Genomic DNA, 19,401 nt, shown 5'->3' on the forward strand with positions numbered 1-19,401 from the left:
GCAGAATGAAGCTGTAAATAAATGATAAGGACTATCTCCTTCACTCTTAATTTTCCTCACAACATTTTCTGAAAATAAGACCCAGAACTGAGTAATTTCCAGTATTGTTATAATTACATATCCAGTGTTTACACTATCTTGTAAAATGTTTTCACTTTTCAGCATACATGTAAGTATGTATATATCCCTGAATTTAAAACCTTGTTGAGAAATGATTTTCTAGTACTACATCATCATCATTCTGCACATTTTTTTCTCAGTTTTTCTACTCAGTAAAGTTCTACCATATTCTTGTATACCTTTAGCTTAGTTGACATTAGAAAGCTGTTCCACAGTTTGAAGGAGTTCCAATTGTTCATGGTGAACCAAAGATTGCTAGTACAGCAACTTAAATTTTAATAAATTGCAAAGATAGCTGTTACTAATATTGAATGACAGTAGTCAACCAGTTGTTTTTCACTTTGTGTCATACAGCTTTCACCAACATACACACCATCCACATTAACGTACTGTCTATGACGAGTAGAATCCATTAAATAGAAATCAACACTAGTCCTGGGCCAAGTGGCGGAACACAATAACCGATAAGGTCGCTATGGACAATGTGCTGTCAAGAATACTAAACATTCTTTAAACCTACTACATTTTATAAAAAGCCCTTTAACAACAGATGGCATACCATCAAAACAGTTGACCCCAGAGAAATTATATAATCTCAACCCCTAATCAACCCCTAGACCACTGGATCTAACCAGGATCTTTGTTCAAGGGTGCACCTGAAAGAAAGAAGCCAAAGAAATCCTTGAAGCATTTTGATCTGTTTACCCAGAAGCGGTCAAAACCAAAGCAGTTTATGTAAACAAAGTGCACTCCAAAAGTTCCAAATCAACAGATCCAAGTCTTTGTTTTTTCTGTATGCATATAATTCACCTCAGGGGTACTAAGCTTTAGGTGGATCATCAAGAAAGACTAATTTATGATCTTCCCAACAGTTCACATCTCAGTTCTGATCTGCACACCATGCTCACAAGTAAACACCTTGCCAACTTGTTTTTCTTTTCTCCTGTTCTTTGTTTATGCAAAACAGGATTGCTAGAAGAATCCTTCAAAGAGTTTTGCTACTCAAGTCAGAAGCCAGTTTTAGTTCTTCCTTTCTAAATGCCTTAGTATGCTTGATCCTTCTCTCCAGTGACCCAGCTATAGTCTTGAAGCCCTTAATATTTTTCAGCCTTCATTCCTCCAGCTCTTTCTCCTCCTCCTCTTCCATGTACTTATCCCAAGAGAAACATTTTTGCAATTTGTGTTACAAGGGTTTGACAATGCCCTCACTGCTGCTTGTCAGACCCTTTCCTCTCATCTGTTTCTTTCAGACATGAAATCCTTAAACAAAAGATTCAATCTCTAATAATAATAGTGTTCAGTTCTAGACTGTATTTCAAACATCACTTATAAATAGTGATTGTATTCAGTAAAACTTGGAAGTATTACTATTCTAGCCTTCCACAATAATTTGAACTTCTGGTGATAAACAAATTGTTAAGAATAGCATTACCATTTTATATACAAACATTTTACTAACCTTGGTGTCTTTACCAAAAACCTTGGAATGGAAGCAAATCCAGTTTTCAGAAAGGAATAGCTTTCCTTGGTACAGAATTTCTTTCTGCAGAGCACAGGTAAAGCCTGAAACAAATGGAAATTCTATAATCTTGAATGTAATCACAACCCAAGCCAAGCCAATTTGCTTCTGTTTTGTTCTTTTTACGAAGCTATGACATGTTTAGGTTTACACCTTTTGATTAACATCATCAAACCTCGAAATTTTCACTAAGTTTAACTAACACTGACAAGCTCAGAACATGTCACAGGCCTAAGTTTAGACTCGAAGTATTTGAAGGACAACAACTGAAATGAATAAAATGAATAGCGACATGCAACTGGCCTACAAAGGTCAAAAATCCTTTCTGAGAGAATATGACCTACCTTCCTATAAACTTTTTACTAACTTCTAGGTAACTGTATTACTTAAATGTGAATAATTTAATGAAAAGCTTTGTCTTTAAACTTCCAGCTCTACAGCCATTGTCTAAAATAGATGTCCAATAGAGATACAACACATGTAAAGTAATACTGCTTTTACTTCACAGACATTGAGAAAACCATTTCTCATTCATGAACCACCTTCCCTGCATTCCTTTCAAGAAACATTTGCTATACATGTCTGTGTACAATTCCCTTCTTATAAATATACTATATCATTAAAACATCATCAACAGCAAAAACTCAAGCTACTCACTTGACCAATGCTGTCTCAAGTACTGTCTTTGTTAAGGAAGATTCAGTACCAAAAAACAATGCATTAGATTAGGCTACTCTCCAGAAATGGCAAAGTGGGCTAAAATTTCCAAATATACCAAACATGCAGGGATTTAAATTTTCTAAGATTACAATAAAATGCCAATTGCACGTGGATCAAGTCCCTGCAGCTCTAAGTAACTGGAGTTAAAAGTTTTTATAATTTAGGTAGCTCCTCTTGTACATCATCACATTTGTTGGGTAACAACATTATCTAGGATCCACAGCCAACAACAACACGGGGGTAATACTTACTTTGTTTCAGTGGCTCATCAATGGGAACATCTAGAAACAGCTTATGAAAGTGTGCGTTTGCCTTCAGCTAAAAAACAAAAAGCCCGACAACAAAACCACACACACTTTATTAGACGGTCTGACAACCAAATGACCTGCTTCACTTCCTGTCCTCCACACACCTTCCCATTCTGCCCACCTGTTTTACAAGAAATCCTATTTGTTTTTCTATGCGGCTATTAATGCTATATTGTGCTTTACCCAGATTCTAATACACTGATGACAAAGGAAGCTGTGTCCTTATACAACCATGAACTACAGTGTTGCTAAACAAAACCCCTGTCATGGTAGTTATGTGTTTACTTTTACTTTATGTAAGCAAACAAGTAGAGTCTCTGCCTTACCTGATTTGAGGCACGTTTTTTCCTTTCAATCTTGGAGTCACTCTTGATCGTCAGGACTGGACTATCTGTGCTGCTCTTGGTCCTGAAGATTTAAAGCATTTGATGTAAGCCTGGCCCCAGTTCATTGGTCTTGGTAAGTTACCAACAGCATGTGCTTTTCCATGGAACATAATAATCCTTTAGATAACTTATCTAAATCATCAAGAATTATGCAGAGATAAAGAGGAGTGTATCTTTTCTTAAACTACATTAGTCTGCTGACTATGACAGTCTGATGAAGGTCTCCTTTCAATTTAGAAGGGGTATTCTAAATAACCGACTAGTTGGTAAGGAAATACAAAAAGTTCAAAACATTTTTCAAGCTTAATGAATTATCACATTGCTTAGCTTCATCTTCGTTTCTGGGCAACATGTGAAATACTAATACTAAGCAGGCACATTCCTTACTAATTCAAGTTAAAATGATATAAAGCTTAGTAGTTGAGGCAGAAGGCAGTGTATAGAAAGCTACCAACTTGTAACCCAAGCTGCGAGCTTATTTGAAAAGTGCAACAAAGAACAAGTGCAAAAGTCAGAGGATGGCTCTGAACTGTGTAGTGTAGTGTAATGAAATCATTAAGACAACCAGCAGCCCTACAGGAAATGAAATGGAATTCTGAGAGCCAGCTGTATAGGTAGCTGTACTTGTACAGCTCCTGTCATTTATACTGGGAATCCAGACAAAACCTCAAACAACTTTAAAAAAAAAACAAGTATAGATCAAATTCTCTGTGGCTGGGAAAATAAATTTTGCTGTTTTATACAGGAGGAATTAATGGCAGGTATTCTTCAGAAAAACAGAGAAGTGGGACAACTGTTTCATAAATCAGAAAGAGGAGAGCACTCCCTCTGAAATCTATGTGACACAGAATAAATACATATTGACATACTATAAAAATCCAGTAGCTCTTTTTCAGAGGTCCTCAGACGCAAACTGAACAGCAGAAGAAAAAAACACATCACATGACTTATACTGAATCACCCGAAAAATATGTTGTGCTAATGATACAGTATGGAAATAAAGGTGCTACAAAAGTTTCCATTACTGCACCATATGAGTGTGAGGAAGAAAAACCCTGAGTGTTATGGAGACACAGCAGGAAAGAGATTTTATAGCAATCTCACTTATACACTGACTTAGAAGCAGAGAAACTGGCTGCATATCTCAGGCCCTCATAGAAGAAAACTCTAAAATATGTGAGTACATGTATTTGTGTTCTTATGTAAAGTACAGGTCAAACTGAAACAAACTGTGAGCCTGACAAAAATATTATATTTAGCCTTCACCAAAAGTAGCCAATTACAGCATATAAGATGTAAGACTGCAATGTTTGGGGGAAAAAAAAGTGATAACATATTCCTTCAAATACCTTTTCCTCAAAGATGCCTCATTAAATTAAATTATGTTTTTTTTTAAATATTTGCCTTGTGACCAAAACAACAGTGCCAGGCTGACCCCTTTCACTTTGTTCAGTTGACAAAGCGAAAGGAATGCAAAGGTTCAAGCTATCCCCATGGGATTTTAGCTTTTAGAAGCACTTAAGCACATTTCAGTTCTCCAACAAAAGAAGAATGAGTATCTTTGTGGGGACATTAGACAAATCTGATGCAATATACAGCACAGAGTCCAAAACTGAAACTTGTGTCATAGTTTTACCATGGACAATCAATATTCCAGCATGAAAGTGTTCTGGAAACAGGCCAGGACTAAAACTGCAGCTCTGTTTGACTGCCCGTCAAATTGATTATGAAAGGAATGTAACTAGCAGTGGCACCAAACACTGCAATATATTTTTTCCTAGAACAGGGGAACTAAGCCAGAGTCTAAATTCTATTGTCACTGCTAGCAATGGGTAACACGGCAACTAAGGAAGGCACCTGGATTCCAATTCACTTTCATAGTGTGCAAGCTAACCCTAGGTTATCTGATAAATATTGCTACTCAGTCTAGCTTTTGAAGTGGGTTGCAGACATTTTAATTATCTTACTAGAAGAAAACTGACAGTATTTCTGACGTTACCTGTCAACATCAAGTTTTTTCCGGTCATCAAAATACTCCATTTCACTGGTAGGGGTCTGAAGCGACACAGTGGGTGATTTTCCAGCCTTTCTTTTTTCATCAGTTCCATTTTCTCCATCTGAACTGCAGGGGGAAAAATAAATAAATAAATAAACAAACAAACAAAGAACCAAAGAAACAGAAGTGTGTATTACAGGAGTCACAGTAACGTCGAATGCCACTGCAACATGTTGACAATACAGCATATATAAAAGAACAAAATTGTAACTTATATTTATTTTGAGATCCTGAAAAAAAATCTGTGTCTACTGACTCGACAGTACTATACATCTGAGCTCTAGTACTGGAATTTCAGCAATGAAAAGCGGAAAATTGAAAGACTGCCATGGGTATTTCAGCACTCATAAAATTTGTAGCTCTAGCTTCCGTTCTGAAGAGAACGTCTCGTTTAGGAAAAATGCATTCCATGTTCAGTACTCAGACTCAGATGACTAATGGAAATGAATTTGATTGGCAAGTCGCAAGAAAAACATTTTGCATGACAGCACTTGGTGCTTAGCAGATTATTTGTGTCTAATACTGAAAGCCGAAGATGGGCCATATTTTGCCTCTCACTTCTCATCTTCTGTGCGAGTCCACATGCAGTATCTTCACAATAAAGGCCTCTCTCCAAGAACAAAAAGCATTGATTTTATTTTAAAAAGCACACCACAGTGCATTGTCTTGTCACAGCCACTGCTTCAGAAATGTGTGTTGTGGACCCAGAGTCTGAGGGCTAAACAATGTACCATTAGAGCAATATACCTTCCAAAGGGAATCCCCCTGGCTTCCCTTTCCATAACTTTCCAACAAAATGACAACCCAGAAAACTTGGAGAAAAAGAGCAGTTATTAATAACAGGGTGTGAAGAAAGATGACACTTTAAAATGATATGACAAATACCTACACACACTTGCCTGCAGAAACCTGAAGCTTCACAAAAACTATAGGATGCTCTTAGGATTAAAGAGGAAAGCCAAACCATGCCACCCACTAATTTAATGCCTGGCCTGAATGACTACATTTACAGAAGTTTTCCATTATAATATTAATAATAATAATAATAATAATTTCTGCTATTTTACAGCAAGATTACAGCCATCACGTGACATTGTCTTTACTATGAACCGTTTTTTTTTTCTTACTAAGGCAAAATTTTATTAACAGAGGTTCTCAAACTAATTTAAACTATTTAATCTTCTTTTACGAAGGGCACAAAAAGATATTTTGCTTTTATTACACTCTGATGAATAAAATACCAGAAGACATGCCTCACCTCAATTGAAGTCTAATGAGGTGTCTGACCTCACAGCCAAACTAGAACTTATGCTACAGGATTCTCAAAACATCTTATATTCACATAGAGAAGTTATTTCCAAATATTACATCTAAGCCTTCCTCAGCACCCTTAGCACTCCCCATCACAGGGACACTGAATTCCTACTCCCTAAGTCACACATTATTACTGTGACTTTCAATCCTTTCAATTATACAAAAAGCAAATAAGGAAAAAACCCTATTATTTCCCCATAACTTCACTTTTGGAGCAGCTCTGCCTTAACCACATATCATGAGCTTTTATTTTCAGTCAACATCAATGACAACTAAATAGGAAATTAATGAGATTCAAGTGGAACCCAATGTGCCTTAAAAACTCAAATAAACAGCTTTATGCTGTTTGAGATTTTAGACAGACAAATAGACCACCTACTCAAAGTGCTCCCTGCAAGCACAAGGGAGTTTGCATTCCCAAAGTCTGCAAATCCTGCAAACATCCTATTCACAGTCTTGCTATATATTTCTATTACCCAAATTCTCGGACTCCAAGAGTGGCCAGAGAATACCAAAAAACGAGTGGAATAAGGAACAGGGTGAGACAAAATTGCCAGGTTCAAAAAAAGCAGCTTAGCATGGAAACTCCCAAGTGAACAGAACTATGTAACATAGCATTGTTTTTAAGATTAGTTGCTTGAGCCTGAAGCCTGACTGGTGTCCATCACTGCCTTGGTCAGCCTGCTATTCTCACACGGCAATGCTACCAACTGATCAAGGAAACCTGTCTCATGTCTCTACAGTACAAATATCTTTAAAAAAAAATCTATAACACAGGTTCTACCGCTCACTTACATCTGTCAGCATGGTTAGATGCTTTGCTGCTACTTTTTTTACTTATAAGTCATACTCCCTTTCCCTCATCCATTCTTTCTGTCTTCCCTACTAACTTCTACTAGTCCTGAATCTCTAGTGCCTGAACCCATTCCATCCAGCTGCTTTCAGGTGGCAGAGAGCTCAGGCATCCCAATATGCTAATCCTGCTGACAGCTGTGTGTGGGAATGCTGAGCTAACTTGTGCCAGCCTGCTCACCTCGCCAGGATGCCTCCTGAGATCAGCAGCACAGCTGCGAGGAGGTGCACCCATGTAACACATGACATTGACAGCAGCAAAAGGGTGTATTCCTGCTACCTGATACAGTTTCAACACGTCTGTCCTTCACCAAATGTCCTTATGCCTCCTTCACATAATGAAAAAATGCTGTGTTTGTCCTTAGATTTCTGATAATTACAGATCTGCACAGCAGGCATTTTCTGAGTATCAGAAGATTTTCCTTTCCTTTCCTTTCTTCTTCCCTTCCCTTCCTTCCCCTTTCCTTCATCACAGGTAAACTAAAGCACTCCTCACATCCTCATGAGTCAGTACTCATAAATGCTTTGTAAAAAGAGGACAAGAAGAACAAGAAGAACAAATTAGATTAAGAACACTTAAAATCTCTGTAGAGATTCTCACTACAACTGTTGGGAGTAGATGCACATTAGAAAAAAAACAAAAAAACCCTGGATTTGCAAATGCCAGGGCAAAGCAAAAGAACTTTGCGACACTGCAACCATTGAAATGAAAAAAAAAATCCAAATCCAAACCTCAGATATTTGGTACTCATCAAGCCTATTAAAATAATTGCTAAAAGAAAATAAGTTGTCTCTACTTTCCAAATAAACAACAGTTGTCATAGTGAGTATTTTCAAAGCCAAGTCCTACACTTACAGAGGAATCATACATTGCATCTAAGCTAGTTAATGTAAACATTAGTTGTGTTTAAGGGAAAGTGCTATGAAATACATAAACCAAGGCAGTGGGCCAAGTCCCATTCTAATGTAGTTCAGAAACACATTATTCATCAATAAATTTTAAAAGCTAGAGGAACTTCACCTCTTCTGATCTGAACAGTTCCTGGGAAAACAAAACTTTGTGGCAGACATGTCAAGTTCCTTACATTGCATAAGATTCACTGAACTTCAAAGTTTCTTGTTTGCCATTAACCTTCACCAGAACCTGAAAAACTCAGACTCCCTGTGTAAATTACCACATTACTGTACCACATTAATAGGAATTTTTCAAGAGAAAAACGATCAAACACATTAATCTAAAATAGCAACTTTTCCTCTGTTCCCTTCAAATATTGTTTGAGTAAGAAGCATTGAACAAAAACAATGAGAGAGAAGTGGTAATAGGCCAGAGTTTGGAAAGTTAACCTCAAGGAACAACTGCTGTCTTTGACAACCTCAGTACTGAACCAGAAACATACACTTCTCAGGCATACACAAAGAAGGCCAAAATTCCAGAACTGTTACTGTCTTCAATTCCCTGCAACCACATGAATCCTTCTACAAAGCTTCCTCCCACTCACGCTACTTGGTCTCCCTGATAACTGCTCTAGAAGTTCAGAAACCACAATAAGTTGTGACAAACCAGTCTGCCAGTCCACAAATTGCAGATCAGTTATGTAGGAAGAAAAAAGACCTGTTGAATAATCAGAGATGTTAGGTATGTCTTAATTTGTTTGCAAAACTGGAGTCAAAGCATATTTCCCAAGGGTTTAATGTGACTCAGCATTGGTGCAACGCTCCTCCGGGGGATGGAGCATACATATTAGACCACCACGTTACCTTAGAAGCCCTGTTGGTCCAGTTCACTTGTGTTATACAAAAAGGATTGATTTTGTGTCAGCAGTTAGACTGCTGTGTTACTGCAAATGATCAACCCAAGAAGCTGGGGAATAATTTCACCCCAAATGTTCAAAACCATGCTTGGTCCAACCCATGAGAAAATATCCATCATAAATACAATGGCATTCTGTATCTTTTTGTTTGATTAATTGGGCAGACTGACAGGATTTGACAAAGGAATCAAAGTAGTGTGAACAGTCCTAATGCTAAGAGATAGTGTTATTCAAGCTATTCTTACTCCCTCACATGAGTCTGTGCAGGTAAAGGACTGTGTCGCTTTTACAGAAACTTAAAGTCAAAGGGAGAGACTCCAAATGTTTAAGGATCCCAAACAAAGATGACAGACTTTAGCAGGTTTTTAAAAGCAGAGAATATGGAGCAGGATGAAAAGATTTATCTAGGCATTATCCAAAAGACATGCTTCAACCAGAGATGACTACAAGAGGGTAAGATGGAATGTACCAATGCTTGGAAGGACATTGTTCAGCATGCTCCAGGTCATAGGTCTCCTCCTAAGCACTTAGTTTTCTTGACCTGTCATGGGCTAGTGAAGCAATCATCTGCAACTACCTTTTATTAGGACGAAAGTCTTGAAGTTTTCTTCCAGAAGGGATGTTCCATCATTCTACTACATATTTTTTCTATTGTACACCAGTCTGAACAAGCTTTTTTTGCATGTGTAATCAGATTCTGGAGTGCTTTATCTGATGAGCTTGCATTCATACTGTATACAGTTCAATTACTTCACACCTGGAGTGAAGCAAATACCTACCCACTGTAAATTCTCCTGCTGTCCTTTCCATACTGGAAAAAACTAGCAGTAGTGCTCAAATTGAGGATTTAGGTGTTGCCTGTACACTCTGGTCACTCAGAAGCAAAATGCCTCCTCTAGCTCTACAGCCATGCTTGCGTTACGTGGCACACACAGCACTGTTTATGTGGGATAACACATCTCCCAGAAACAACTTCTCAAAATGTTGTGATTTAATCTACTTTGAAGATCACATATCATTCTTACAATGCAAATGGACAGCCAAACATTGACTAAGACTCCCAAACTATCAAAACAGGCAGAAAACGAGCCATAGCTACTCTAATCACAAAGGGGCAGAAAGCTGCTTAACAGCTGCTATAATAGATGTTAGATTGACATAATGTATCCATTTAGTATTTGTATAATCCCATATACTTAGTACACAGCTTGTACTTAAGGCTGAAATCTGAAGGTAAGAAAGCAGCCGACTGTGAAGTGCACGATTTTGTACGTGTTTTGTATAGTTAATCTACAGCCAGCAGGTGTATTTATACCAAATACAGAGAGAAGCAAGGCATTAACGATGATCTGGACAAGTGAAACCCTGCATGACTGAGAAGGTCAGTTTGCCAATATGAATAGGTATGAACCAGACTGAGATTTAACCTCCTCAGGTTGTTCAAGGAGCAGGCTAATTCCCTTTTCATGAGATCAGAGTCAAATATGGCATAATGGAGGCAGAGTTACACAGCTGTACATTAACTGTGTAAAACACGCACATGGATGGGCACACTTGCACATACACCACATGCTCCTCTAGGCATTCCTAGGATGAAACACACCTGTAGGCACAGCTGGAATCTTGATGTCAGATGGCACCAAAAAAGAAATGAAACCAGTTGTTTAGGACTTCCTCAAAATCTGAAAGTAATTTTATATATCAAGCTAATTAATTGCAGAAATGCTTACTGTGTTCTGTACCACATATATCTCTTAGAAAACAGTTAGCAACCTGTGAATAGTTTCATATGTCTGTGTTGCAATGTCTGTATTAAAAACACAAATGAAATTTTGGAGTTAGTACTGAACAGAAAACCCTCCAACACTGTTAAGGACAGAGAAAGCCAGGTTTTTCTCCTCAACTGAACAGACATTTCATATAATAACTAGATCAAGTTTCACACTGCCTTACCACTTGGACATCAGCAAGATCACTGTGACACCGCAGATGTCATTAGCAAGTATGTAAATTCTCAGCTCTAAATACCATCTATTATTAACTGTCTGTATTCCCTGTCTAATCAAAACCAGACTGCTATCAAGTTCCATAGGAAAAAAAAAAAAACACAGAAGAATTCCCTGTGCTCTGAAACTAGAGACACTATAACAAGATATTTTACTAAGTTAACACTAGAACAGGAACACAAGCCATTTAGCTCTCTTGTCTTCTCAAGAGTTTCCATTTCATATATCTACTTCAAAAAGCAAAAGCCCTTTCATATGTATCTTCACTCAACTCCACAAGATTCCCATCATGCAGCTTCCATGGGAGTTTCAGTAGGATGACCAACAACTATTTATCTGAACATAAGCATAGTCAAATCTAGCACCCAACAGAAATCTTTGACAGATATATTTCTGGGGGAGAAAAAAAAAAGAAAATTAAGCAAAATACACTAATTTACCTCTACTTTGGTCAGGAGCATGTGTTTTCTCATTCTTCAACCTGCTTGCATCCTTTAGGAGAAAATGTTTTCATATCTCCTTAGTTCTAGCCCACCTAATCTTCTAACCCAAAGCAAGACAAAAACAGAATCACAATTCATACTGAAAAGGCAGGGTATGGTCTTAACTCACATTTTTATCTTTAGCTTTCAGAGGTGGCAGGAGAAAGGGAAAAGAAAAAATTACTGAGTTATGACTTGTTCAGGGTGCAAAAAAGAGAAAAAAGGCACTTAAGTGCCAGGTCTACCAATTGTTCAATACCAAATTCAATTAGAAAGATAAATACTGCATCTATATACAATTTCTATGTTCAATACCACCATATAAACATCTATCAATCAGAGCTTTTCCTTAATGAAGGCAGAAACAATATGTACTTATCTGAAAAAATAAAAGCATCTTTACAAATAAGGCCTTATCACCATAGAATAATCATAAAGATTTGGCCTCATTGCATGAAGCTGCACCTCTGGTTTCTGGAAGAGCTCCAGAGAAACATACCCCAGCACACTGCAAGACTTGGATGCCAGCTTTTCAGCATTAATTGTGCTTTTGAAAAAACTAAGTAGTTACATCAGACTCAAATACTTCAAAAACAAAACCAAACACCCAAAAACTGCTAAAAAAACCACAAAAACCACAATGCAAAAAAACCCCAAAAAAAACCTAACAAATCTGCAATAATATTAACAACCGTTATTAAGAATGAAGTTAGAAAACAGAGGTCTGGGAACAATCTTATCAACACTTTTATTCCATTCTCTGCTGTTAAAAAGTGAAGCTGCCATGAAACCCTTGACCAGCTGCTTCTGTTCTACGGTAGGCTTAGAAATAATGGCTCACTTTGCTGCATAAAAAGTGTTTTAATCAATGTACATGAGAAAATAAAAAATTCTTCTGACAGGTTACATACAAAGAGAAGAGTTGGATTTTCTCATAAAGCAGGGTCTTTAAAACTGGCATTGATAAAAGATAATCCAAAATCATTGATAAAATTTTCCTCTTTAAAGTGTGTTAGATTCTGCTCCTAAATATCTTATTTACATTTTCTGTGAGGATCCCCAGCAAGAATAGTGCACAACAAAGCCAAATGAAAAACAATGAGATGAAAACGAACTTCCCATTGCTTCCATCTACTGTGCTTTATCACGCTTTCCTAGTTAAAAACACAACTAATCAAGGAGACAAAATTAGATGTTTCAAGGAACCCGAGTACATTTTTGATGTTTCATCATGCATTTCACCAAGGACAGAAGTGAACCATTCACCAAGGATCTGACAATGTTGAATTTCCCATTATTATCTTTTCAACCTATGACTACTCTTACAGACCTGCTCCTGTGTTCATGGAAAAGACCAGAACAATGTGGATAACTGAATACAAAAGCTACTATTTCACACTAGGAAATACTAGCTCCCAACAATGGGTCTAACCAACACCAGTCACAACAGTGCTTTTAACTGTGACACCGAATATAAGGAACCATTTTCCTTCCAGAGTCCTGGAAAAAGGTAGTCTTATTAGGATCAGATGTGACACATGGTAGCCAGACACCTGCTAAGGACAACTGGATTTTCTATTTTTACCATTTTTTTTTCTACTTTTCTATGTCACAACGACACTGCATCTGAATGCTCTCAAAGCCTGCTTCTCCAGTCTGAGCCTCTCCACTGGCCACAAGCTGTCCTCCACGGCAAAACACACTCACTCTTACGCTGGCCATAGCATGTTTACATGTATTAAAATTTCTCACAACCAAATAGGAATATCTACAATCCTGTTATTTACTGGACTTTTGTAAGATAAACTTCCTTCTTGTTGAGAAAAAGGCTGAGCAAATCTAAATAGCTCTTCTTGAACTAGCACAGCATAGATGGCAGCTACAAAGGTTCATCAAGAGTCCTTCGCCTAGGTGGTCTGTCTTTCACAAACAGACTGAAACTACAGCCAAAGGGCTGAACTGAGGCACGTGCAGGACATGCCAGGGCATGGCTGGTTTTATGGGGGAGGTACAGAACTGCTGTTTCATAGTCAGATAACTAGGTTTCCCTCTTCTGTCCATAGAGGGTGAAGGCTTCAGTCTGCCTCTAAGTTCTCTGTTCCGCTGAAATTGTCTGCTGCCTATCTGCAGCCGACACATTATTTCCTGCCACTCTTTCTGGAGCTTATTAATCTCCCTAACCTTAGTGTGCTATTTTTCAAGGACAGAGGCAAAGACAGTCAGTGCCAAGTAGAAGTTTAGTTAAAGTAACACAGGTCTGAAAAGATTAATTGGAAAGGACTTGGAAACAGCTATGTACAGAGCATACAGATCATTAGTCTCAGCAGTGGCCTCATTAGATAAGCACATAATTTCTAACCACATGAATGCAACAGTTATGGAGATGGAAATAAGAAGACAATGTTGTGATGGGATGTCTATGCATTACCTGTCAAATACCAGCAACAAATCCTGCTGCCCAAAGCTGTAGTTATTATGTTGTCTAACTAGCATTTCTTGCAGATTGCATCTAACTAGTAAATACATTAGTCATATGAGGCACCTGGGTAGAAAGAAAAAACTCTTCAGATCCACACCATGCATTTACACATGGAAAAATAATTTTTTAAAAGCTGCTTTTATAACTTAAGCATGCACATAAAGTGAATACAATAGGAATGGCAGGGACAAAAAATGGAAAAAACAGAAGTGATCAAAAAACATCATAATGAACAAATGAAGGTTCAAAACTGAACTGGAAAACTCTTGTCACACACATAACTTTAAATGCTTCATTTGCAAGCCTCTCCTTCTTTGGTGATCATGTGTTACAACTTTTGCTACAAAAGTAAGGAAGTACTACCAGGGAAGAATTAAAAAATATGATACTTTGTATGCGTTAGTATTTGCATCCCCTGAAAGTACATACTTATACTTTTTCTCTTAAAAAAAAACCCAAAAAAAAAAAAAAAAAAAAAAAAAAAAAAAAAAAAACAAAACCAAAAAAACCAAAAAACACCACCAAAAAACACAGTAGAAGTTTGGCTGCTGGAAAGGAGTTATTCTAGATCACAGTTGAAATAAAACTTTAAGTTGGTAATAAATGACTTCCCCTTTTTTCTCAGCACTTTTGTGTTTTTCTCAAGTAAGAGACTTTTAAAAAAATTGTGAATTTTGATGAAGCACAAGTCACTCGATTAATTCTGTTTTAATTTATCAACTGATAAACAGTTATTAAGAAACATCTGTTACGGCAGAATAATATGCAGACAAACAAACCATAAAAATCACATTCTCCCTGCCCAGAAGTACCCAATTTGCTTGCAAGCATTTTCCACTGCTTGTAGTAGCATATTTTCCCCAATACCTGCAATGCATTTTTGCTAAAAAAAAAAAAAAAAAGATAAATATTTAAAACCTTCTACATATTTCAGATTTTTAAGTCCCAGTCCCTTCATTTCTTTAAGTTATACTCGGTAATTGGACATTACCTGATTCTGTAAACCGTAAGGGGCCAGAACGTGCCACTTAATGTTAGCAGAATCTTGCCATACTGTAACCCATCACATTACACTTATACAGACAGATTGAATCATGCAAATTTTTTTGAAAAAATATTACCAGTGGCACCAGAAAGTGCTACATAGACTTCATCAGAAGTAAGCATGGGTAAAAGCAGAAGGATGCATGACAAAGCATGTGAACTACTTGCTATTATATTACTCCTCTGCCATTTCTCCTTAATGTGCCACACTCTTATTTTCAATGTTCAATTTTCAACTATCTGTTCCACCTGCTGTCCCTGAAGTAAGGCTGACTGCTTCTAGGAGAGGTCCAGTGCCACCACAAATAAACCACATCCCACTTCCCAGTCAAAAAAATAAATATTCTCTAAATACAGTGCAAGGGTTAACTCCTTTTTGGTCCAAGGCCACATCAGGAGGTAATAGTTAGAGAGCTCCACTTGGAAGGTTTTTTCTGTCACAAATTTTTTATTTGCTTGGAAAGAGCTCCACATAATGACAAACTTTTGGCACATCGCTATTTTGGGTCTGTATAATAGCAGCACCCATCTTCCATAAAGTGTTATCTCTGGGGTTACAACTCACAGAGCTCTACTGGAAACTTTGCAAATATATAAGTATCACTAAACATGCCAGAGGAGCCTATTTTCAGTATGAAAGTACTTAACTCTTCTGAATCACTGTTGGATAAATAGGAACTTAGAAGTCTCTCATCTTGAAACACTTAAGAAAACCCCAAAACAACCCAAAATACCTTTACAGTCCTTCAGATGCACCTATCCCCCAGGGAGCCTTTATGGAACTAGCAGCATATTAAGCCATGAAGTTCATCTCTAAACTGAACAACATTGTAAGCATACCTCCAGGAAGTACAGGTTACGGTATACACATAAATCTCTTTACATACATGAATCTCTCTCCCCGCTGAGCTTTGGAAAACACTAAAGGTTCCATAAACCTCTATGACCCTGCTAATATTTTTTTTCAAATAGAGGTCATCATGAGCTTTGTTAATTGCATGTTGTTCCCTGGAAGTGCATGAGGGCAATGAAACTCCACACTTATGTACAACATCTTCTAACACCAAATCTTCAACAATTCAACTTCTAATAATCTCATTTCTAGCTGAATTAAAGCCATGCTTCTGTTCTTGAGCTGAACAATCTCCCCTGTAACTTCATGTTAGTCAACCAAAGATACGTGGCTTGTGAGGTTCCAAACAAATGAACACAAGAACTTCTCAGACAAGTTTCTCGGTAAAATGGGGCTGGAAAAGAAATTCCAAATTTGTTTTCAAAGAGCAAATGCTTCAACAACTTTCTAGTTTAAGACAAACTTTTTCAAGTTGTTTTTTTTTTTCCCTCTCCCAGTCTTTTCACCCTCCTGCTGTCAGGCTACTATTTCTGAACACTGTATCTTAAAGTGTAACAGACCGCCTAGCTCTTCCCTGCATGACACCTACTGAACAGCAAAAATTGATAGCTAAAAAAAGCTAGAGAGTCATAGTGAGTAAACTTCTCTGTTTATCACATTGGTTAAGACTGACCTTGCTTCTAAAACTGTTAACTGACGAAGGACTGAAAGACTAAACACCTGGGGGCAAAACAGATGGTCAGTTACCTGGGCATGTTCAATGCCTCCATATACTATCTTGGACTCCTATTTCTGCTTTCAAGAGAAAAATCTGATACCGACCTTGCATACCTGAATAATTTCATTAGGTTCACTGGCATAATTCTGTGCAGGGATCAGGATCCAAGGCTTGAAGTCAGAAGACTCCAGAGAAGGTCTGGGAATTATGTTTCATTTGTAGTGTGAAGTCGCTGATGTGATTACACCATACAGGATAAAGGACACTTAGAAGACACTTTGATTCCCAGTGCTCTCTAACAAGCAAGTTATTTCTGGTAACAGATTTCACTGCGATACATACCTTAGGAATACACCTGCTTAGACATCATGCATGCAACAGCTGTGGGAAAAACCCACAATCCAACACAGACTTTCTCAGAATTTTTTTCAAGAGAAAGAGTTAGCTGCTGGTAACTGTTAGGAATGTAATTAGTAATTCGTGGAAATAAACGCTGTACAAAATATAAGTGTATAAAATAAACTGTGGAAGGGGGGGAAGAATCCCTTTTTCCTTCAGGTTGGGAATTCTTGGCCAGATGACCCACGGCAGATGGATATCGCGGCATTTGCATCCAAAGAGGACTCCAGCTGCACCAAAGATGAGCATTCAACAGCACCTACGCCCAAAGACGCCAGGTGCTGATGGCCCAGACGAGATTCCTATCTGAGGGGGGGGGCAGGATCATCATCACCCTGAATCCGAATGCCAGATTCCGGGAACCAGGGAAGTGCATCGTTCTATTCCCAGACGAAGACTTTGTGCAGCCCAAGCCAGAGAAAGATACCAACATGAATATGAAGAACTCCGAAAGAAACAAAGACTTTCTGCCGCGGGCGAAATAAACTGTATAAGAACTGCTACCTCGAAGCAGTTGGTGTGGACGGGGAGGTCAAGGCACCAGTGAGGGGGTGCTTTCCTCTCGTTCACCCGTATCATCCACCGGGGGTGATACGCTGTCCGTTTTTGGTGGTGGCTATCGGACTGTTATTACGGTCGCAAAATAAATTTTATTTTTCATATTAAAAATAAAATTAAAATTGGCTGACTCGCAATTTTCATTTATAACAGTAACTTATTCCCCTTTCTCCTCAAAGCTGTTTAAGATTAAATATTTGTGAAAAAAAGTTCTTTGGGAAGAGGAATCATCCCAGTTTAGGAGAAAGTTAACTCTTCTTAATTTCTTTTGAGAAGAAAACCCCACATGTTTTAGTTTCTTGTTTCACAGATGCTTCACTTCTCAAAAACTGTCCTTGGGACTGCCAAGATCCATGTGAATTGGGAGCCTGATATGGAAACAGACAGCTGTTTGATTTCAGCAATGTTTTCACATGATGGTCATTGCCATGGCTCACAAGCACCTAAACAACCTGAGATCTCTGCAGAAGCAAGAGACCAATGCAGGAGTGAACCTTTAACTCTGGACGTTCCCAGTCATGATCCGAGGCTGGGAAGGTCAGCAGCCTCAGGGGAGTTCTCCCACCCTTCTGAGCACTCTGACTTTCCTACCTTCCATCAGTTAGTCCAAGTAGACAGCCTCTACCAGCCAGCAGGGCCTCCTCTTCCCCATGAAGAATATTTCCGACCTCCTCACCTGCTCAATTTTTACGACACTTCTCAGGTTAAAAAAGGAGAAGTGTAGCACGGGTATGGCCACGCTGGGTTCGCCCAGTGGGGAACCATGCCAGGACCGGCAAGTGACCACCATCCTTCTCCTGAGAAGGGACATTCTCCGCTTTCTGGGACATCAGAATGAACTCCCACTTTAATGCCTCTTGAAGACTTTGTGAACTTTCGACAAAGTTCTGGGTTTTCCTGGCACCCAGAGGAAAGGATCACAGTTTCCCATAGGAGCCCGTGCACTTTAACACAAGCGATAAAGCACAATTACTACATTTAAGTGCCACGGCTCAGAATGATTTTCAGGCCGTTGGGTGAAACTACTAGAAGCAGTATTTATACGCCTTGTTCCTAAAACTGTAACTTGGGAGTTCAACACTGAACTCGAGCGGGGGTGTTCGCGCTCGATTTAAGCCTGGAGGCGGAGCCCCCTCGGTGACTCTTCTCCGGGAACTTCCAGGCCGACGACCCCAACAGCGCGGCCCCGGCGCTCGGGGCTCCCCCGCCCGCAGCTCCCCGCGGCCCGGCGCTGCCCGGCGGGCGGCCCGGGCACAGCCCCTCTCCCGGCGCGGCACTACTCACAGCCGCGGAGCGCCCCTGTTCTCCCGCCGGCCGGCGGCCCGCGCTGCCCTCGGCTCCTCCGCATCGCACCGCGGCTCCGTCATGAGCACCATCGGCACGAGCAGCACGACTCACCCCGCCGCCGCAAGGCACTCCTCCGCCGGCGGGCCGGGCCGGGCCGTGCCGTCCGCTCCGCCCTCGCAGCCCCGCCCCGGGGCGGACCCGCCGCCGCCGCCGCCGTTCGGGCCGGCAGGAGCCGGAGCCGCCACAAACCGGTTGAGCCCGCCCGGCCGGGCTCGGCGCCGCCCGCGCCGCGGAACTTGTGAGGGATACGGCGCCTCGCTCCCCGTGAGGCCGATCCCTTACGAGCTTTAAATTATTCAGTCGGGACGCTGTCGCGTGAGACGCCGGCTCCCGCCGGCTCTAACAAAAGCCATCCTTAATGTTTTATACGGGGGTACAGGAGATAGGCGGTTCGACACAGACGCAGTCCCGGGGGGAAGGTGACGGTGG

At 39.5% G+C, this 19,401-nt stretch overlaps 1 protein-coding gene across 2 annotated transcripts in view; it reads right to left on the reverse strand.

The window, feature by feature from the left end:
- GRAMD2B (GRAM domain containing 2B) overlaps positions 1-19,042 on the reverse strand; it is a 31,284-nt gene extending 12,242 nt beyond the window's left edge. For both annotated transcript variants that reach the window (XM_041398430.1, XM_041398428.1), the window contains exons 1-5: positions 18,910-19,042; positions 5,053-5,175; positions 2,994-3,075; positions 2,611-2,677; positions 1,580-1,683 (exon numbers count right to left, since the gene is read on the reverse strand). In XM_041398430.1, the coding sequence (XP_041254364.1) occupies positions 1,580-1,683; positions 2,611-2,677; positions 2,994-3,075; positions 5,053-5,175; positions 18,910-19,001 (468 nt within the window). In that variant the 5' untranslated portion in view covers positions 19,002-19,042. The remainder of the gene's footprint in view (positions 1-1,579; positions 1,684-2,610; positions 2,678-2,993; positions 3,076-5,052; positions 5,176-18,909) is intronic.
- Between the last annotated feature and the right edge of the window lie 359 nt (positions 19,043-19,401).

The sequence above is a fragment of the Onychostruthus taczanowskii genome, unplaced genomic scaffold (genome assembly GCF_017590055.1).
Source record: "Onychostruthus taczanowskii isolate IOZ18803 unplaced genomic scaffold, ASM1759005v1 scaffold148, whole genome shotgun sequence".
Classification (NCBI taxonomy): Eukaryota; Metazoa; Chordata; class Aves; order Passeriformes; family Passeridae; genus Onychostruthus; species Onychostruthus taczanowskii.